Genomic DNA, 5,678 nt, shown 5'->3' with positions numbered 1-5,678 from the left:
CCCAATATAAGAAGACCTTAAGCCTAAAGTTTAGAGTCAATTGCGACATTATATGTTAGTTTGAGTGCGTAGCTTAGTAAAGTCCTTCCAAACTACTAGTATGGTAGTTATCTACTTTAGCATGCAACCATTAATCACATATCATTGTGAAAGATAATTTTCTAATTAAGACCTTAAAAAGGTTCTGTGATGATACACGAACAGGGAACCATGAGAGGCACCATCCGATCGCTATTATAAATTGACCTCAAAGCTCATTGACTCTATCTCTTCAATCTCTATACCAATTGGCCTTAAATCGACATTTCTAAGGATAGAAAAACATCCCACAAAGAGAAATATCAACCCAAATAATCTCATGTAGATACGATTGTTGCCATTATGTCCAATGAGGATCACGAATGAGCCTCCTTACAAATTGTCTTCAAGTGGAAAAATCCTCACTATGTGAGACTAGATGAAAACAACATAAGGTTCTTGTGTCCCTTTAGTTACAAATGAGATTATTCGTGTATAACCAAAAAATTTTGTGGAGCTTGCGAAAGCCAAAATTCAAGTGGCCATGGTAAGTGTGCACACCGCACCTTCTCTTTACATCATGTTAGCAAAAGAATGGCTTTTAATCTTGGTGGAGATTTATTCATGAACTGTTTAGCAAGAAGGTAGATCAAGTGGTGGGGGTTCAAGAGTTTGCTTAGGACCAACACCATTGTTGACTAGGAATGCTGTTTCTAAACCCCAGCTTGTGTGCACCTCCAAATGGCAATGCATGAACCATATACCTGATCCTCATAACATGAATGTATTAGAGTTCTTTGTTTTTTCAAAATTTACCAACTTCATAAAATTAGATAATGTATATGAATGCATATTGACTTTTTACAATCCATGAATATGTATGTCTTGCTATTAGCAACAATATATTGATAAGTTTAAAGTGCTTTGAAAAACATGTGAAGGTTTTTTTACATTTCCACTTGTTCTCATGAGTTTTGTGCATCTCCAATTTTAGCTATAGGATCGGTTCTATTTTCTCTTTACCCCTTTTAACTATACTAAAATAATAAATATTTACCTGGATTATCGGCTAGGAAGCGTATTGCTACCCATCCTCCCTTTGGAACATTGACTGTGTTGCGCTCTGGAGGGTCCACCAAGTTGAAATTTTGGGGATCTAATGTGCCATTGTAGTTGCCTATGCCCTTACCCACGATGAAGAAATTGAAACCATGGAGATGGATGGGGTGACTCTCCGTCCCAAGGATGTTGGTACCTTGCAAAACAAGTTGCACACTAGAGTTGAAAGAAAGGCGGCTAACTCTCGTCCCTCTCAAAGGGGCTAGATTCCTAGGTTGAGTCCCGGTAAAGTTGAATTGTATAGTAGGATTGTCTGGAAAGTCAGTGGTGAAGATGCCATTAAGGTTCTTCCTTAAGAAGTAGGTTTGAAGTAGAGCAGTATTGGGAAGGTTAAATGAGATGTTGTTTACGGCTGCTGAGAACTTGCCACCGGATGGACCTTGACATTGCTTATTATGTGGGCATGGTTTTCTTGCTAGTCCAACCGTGAAGAATAAGTGGCGGTCCACAGTTTGGGGCGCTTTGGCTGGGTATTTGTGTGAGTTGAGGCTTCGAAGGCTACTACTAAAATTGTTAGCTATGATGGTGTCATTGTAAGGTGGAAGGGTTGGCATTAGTGGTTGTTGTTGCATGCTAGTATTGGATCCTGAGAAAAACCCCTTATATTCCAAAACTCCAGTCACGGTACTATTGTCAAAAGGAACTGTGGGGCCTGCTGAGTCATAGGCCCTTGCTGCAATGAAGTACCTGATAGACATCGGAAACATTTCTTTATGGGTGAGCATAAGCACATAAAATCAATACTTGTGTAACTAGCAATTTAAATGGAGTTCAAACAGTCAATATTGCATTTTTCTCTTTCGATTTTCTTAATGTATATAGAACTACGATTATGTGCCAATTATGGAACCTTATCACCCGAGATTACCTGCCGTCTTGTTGGGTGGTGCTGAGTAAGGCATTGGTTGTTTGGCCAGGAGCAATCCGAATGACATTCGTGGAAAGGGGTTTTGTATACGATGCATCGACCTCCACCACTAACAGTGTGTGGTTTGCAATGCTGAGGAAAAGCTCCTGGTTTAGCCCGGCATTCACGATTCTCAAAAGATAGGTCTTATTCCTCTCAACGTGGAGCTTAAACATGCCTAAAATAATGCATTGAAGATGTTAGTAGAAGATGGAAGCATATGTGTATGGTGCCCTGAACTCAAGTTTTAGACATAATGTCACTATAGCCAAAGTTCAAAGTGTTTTGTAAAATGTAACAAGATCCGGTTTGAAAAACAGGGAGACCTTCATATATACACATATTTCAGGTTTAGGAGCCTATAGTTAGTTTCAAATGCAAAGGTCAAACGATCCTAGTCCACACCTCATGATCTTTCCTCGTGTTTTGTGGTGAGAAGTCGGCGATGTCTTGAATTGTGTGCACCTTCTTACCTTTAGAGGAGCAATTGTATAGAGCTCCAGGCTCGCCGTTGATGGTGTAAGCATCAGAAACGTTGGGGCCAGCTCCTGATTGCAACGCTTGCTTGATCACCAGTTCCGTATCCGAGTTCCACCATTCACCTAACATGGCATTAATTTGAATGAATATTAAATGGCTATATGTACTAGAATGATTGAAGCTTAGTTTGAAGGCAATTTGAATCTGTAACTACGCAAATAGAATTTCTTTCAAACTTACCAAGAACCAAAGGTATTTCCTTGGTGGGAGTCGGGAAGGGATAAGGTGCGTGGAGTTCGGGGAGGATGACAAGAGCCCCGTGGACGGTGGCGCGCATCCAAGATATGTGGGCATGCCAGAAAAGGGTCCCCCTTTGGCCGAGCAACGTAAAGTTATAGAGGTAGTTGTGGCCGGGCTGGATTGGACATTGGGTAATGTAAGCCGGTCCATCGAACCAACCGGTGCGTAGTTGTCTAACTCCGTGCCTTGAAGAATATGTCAAGGCACAAGGGGAAGTAATTATGGACATGGATAAAGCGATAAGAGAGGAGGCGTGCATGTACTACGGCGGTCTATCGTGCTAATTCATTCCCATAGGTTCGATTTACTAATGCCCTTGTTCCTTTGAAATCACGCATTCGATTCCACCACCGAAACCTTTGCTGTTAATCAGGAATTAGTGACAAGGCCTTACCAATGGATAGTTATGTTCTTATCGGGCAACTCGTTGCTGACTTTGATGAGCAACCGATCCCCCTCACGAGCATATAGGGTTGGGCCAGGGAATTGGTCGTTGATGGTCACGATGCGCTTTGTGTGGCAAAGGCGGGTAACATTGGTGTACTTGACCTGATTTGGGAAAACATTCGTATATAAGCAATGTCAGATCCACAACATTAACGAGATCGAAGGGGCGGTATCTTGCGTCTCATGAGATGTTGTGGTGCCGATGGTTGATGAACTCTATTATTTTTTATATGTTTTTCAATGGGGAAAGAGCAAAAGCTAGCTAAGCATAAGTGTAATACGTTAATGTACAGGACCATTTCCTGGAAGGAAACATAAAAACTTAGTAGGGTTCGTGAAGAAGGCTGTGCACAATTCGTCGACTTACATGGAACGCAAAGCGGCGAGTGAGAGGAGCTGGTGGTCGATGACCTACACGGGGGTGGGGGTGGGGGTGGGGGTGGTGATGGAGATCAATATCTGCAAGGCTAGTATCGTGAGGAGGAGCACTAGCCGCCGCCGCCATGTTCCATGCAGACACGAAGAAGAAGGAGCAGAACGAGAGGCATAAGAAGGTCATGCTTCGAGATAGAGAAAAGACGGCCATGGCGCCGAGAGGGTCTCTCTCTCTATGCCTGCGCGACTAGCTGTGTAGACACAGTGCTACTGATCAGAAAACGCGCCTGTGTGGATTATATCATTTAATTCTGACCTGACCTTAACCTTACTAGTACTGCTCATAAGTGGGGGGGATGCATGTGTGCGTGTGTCGTTGTTTGTTGGGCCAATATGCAAGATCATCGCTTTTGCTTGAAGAAGCCAGCTTGCAACTCTTGCCCTTCACAAAATCTCACTCAAAGATGGAGAACAGTTCCATCTTAATAGGCCCACCAAGTCTAGAAGCCGTCCGCCCTCTAAGCAAATTTTTATGTTTCTTTTTTCCCCTTCCCTTCCCAAAATGATTATTATGAACAAAGGACCTACTTGCCTTGGCCATTGGTTAGATTGATCGTGCAAATAAGTCTCCACTCTTGCAAAGGGGCCTAATAGGATGTCTGCCTTAAAGTAAGTGGACATTTTAGACTGTCCCATAGGAGAGTCGGATGTTGGCTTCCATGTCATGTGAATCTTTTCCCATAAAAAAGAAGGTTGAGCACGAGTTTGTAACTAATGCACAAAGTTTGAGTCTTACAACCTGGATTCTCCTAGGTTCCTTCTTACAAACTCGGAGCTAAAGATGTGAATGATCCTTAGAAGCAAACTGCCAAGGGCGTGATTAGGTTCCAACATCGAAGTGTTGGAACTTGCACTAGTCTTAAAGTCCTAATCTAGCACATGTACACACACAAAACGGTTTACAGGTCATAGGTGTAAATCAAGCGGAACCAATTGAACATTCATTCCGTCCTAACAGCCCCACCAGATCTAGAAAAAGTCCACCCTTTAAGTAGCATGCTTTTTCTTTTATTTTCTCTCACAAAGTAGGAAATACTTGGCATCACTTTTGTTCGACTAATTGTCCGAATGACTTTGGACTCATACAAGGGCCACACATGCTACTCGTGATTTCTAAACAAGTCTGCCTTTTGGATTATCGAATAGGTTTAAGATGGAGAAGTGCAATCCCATCTTGATAGCCCCACCCCAATGTTTGCATCTCACCAAATCTAGAAATCCTCCACCCATCATCAAGCAATGTAGATTTCATCCCAAAGAGTTACAAAAGAATGGATTTTTTATATATCTGCATTGGTGGTTATTGAAATGCAAGTCAATCAGTTTGAACAAAGATACACATCGTATTTAGACAATAGATGCATCAAGAAAATGGGGAGACTTCAAAGGGAATATGGTGAAAGATAAGACTAATTAACCTTCAAATTTTATAAGATGAGAAAGAATCTCTTTTACATGTGATTCATTGAAAATTTTCTATTTTGATTTTCCATGGATGCAAGACTAGGAGTTGACAACAATTTACAACCATTATCAGGTTACAAATAACATGTTCTCACATTACAAATAACCAAATCGCTTGAAAATGTAAACTTTCCCTACATGAAAATGATGTTAACTAATTTTTTTTTTCATATTATTTGCAAACTTATTGAAATATTCCTTCACTTGATGAAAATTGGTATGTGTTGTTTCAAGGGTCCAAAACAAAAATTTGTGAAAGGGTTAGTATTTTGGATTACATAAAAGGCCATATTTAAAGTCCCTAAGATGGAACAAGTAAAGTTTGTATGGACTTAAGGGGTTCTCAGTTCCATTCAACCTTCTTACTCTCTACCTTCTTTGCTTCCTATCTTAATTTTCGTGGAATTATTTTTCTGCATTCCTTTTGCCTTGTGAGCATGGATCCTCACACATGGTTTTTGTAATTTCCTAGTAGCTAGCTAACAAACATTTCCCCTCATTGGCCACA

The 5,678-nt window shown here is 41.1% G+C and overlaps 1 protein-coding gene across 1 annotated transcript; it reads right to left on the bottom strand.

The window, feature by feature from the left end:
• Window positions 1-343: 343 nt before the first annotated feature.
• Window positions 344-3,931, bottom strand: LOC148026756 (laccase-4-like). The gene is made up of 7 exons (XM_087691250.1): window positions 3,639-3,931; window positions 3,219-3,373; window positions 2,765-3,009; window positions 2,518-2,646; window positions 2,006-2,222; window positions 1,076-1,824; window positions 344-782 (listed from the first exon to the last, which is right to left on the bottom strand). Exons 1-7 carry the CDS (start codon window positions 3,855-3,857, stop codon window positions 652-654), a joined length of 1,845 nt encoding a protein of 614 aa, XP_087547376.1. The 5' UTR covers window positions 3,858-3,931; the 3' UTR covers window positions 344-651.
• Window positions 3,932-5,678: the final 1,747 nt, after the last annotated feature.

Source organism: Lygodium microphyllum, chromosome 13 (genome assembly GCF_053477565.2).
Source record: "Lygodium microphyllum isolate KBCC chromosome 13, Lygodium_microphyllum_v1.1.10, whole genome shotgun sequence".
Lineage (NCBI taxonomy): Eukaryota > Viridiplantae > Streptophyta > Polypodiopsida > Schizaeales > Lygodiaceae > Lygodium > Lygodium microphyllum.
This window is presented reverse-complemented; position numbering and strand designations above follow the sequence as displayed.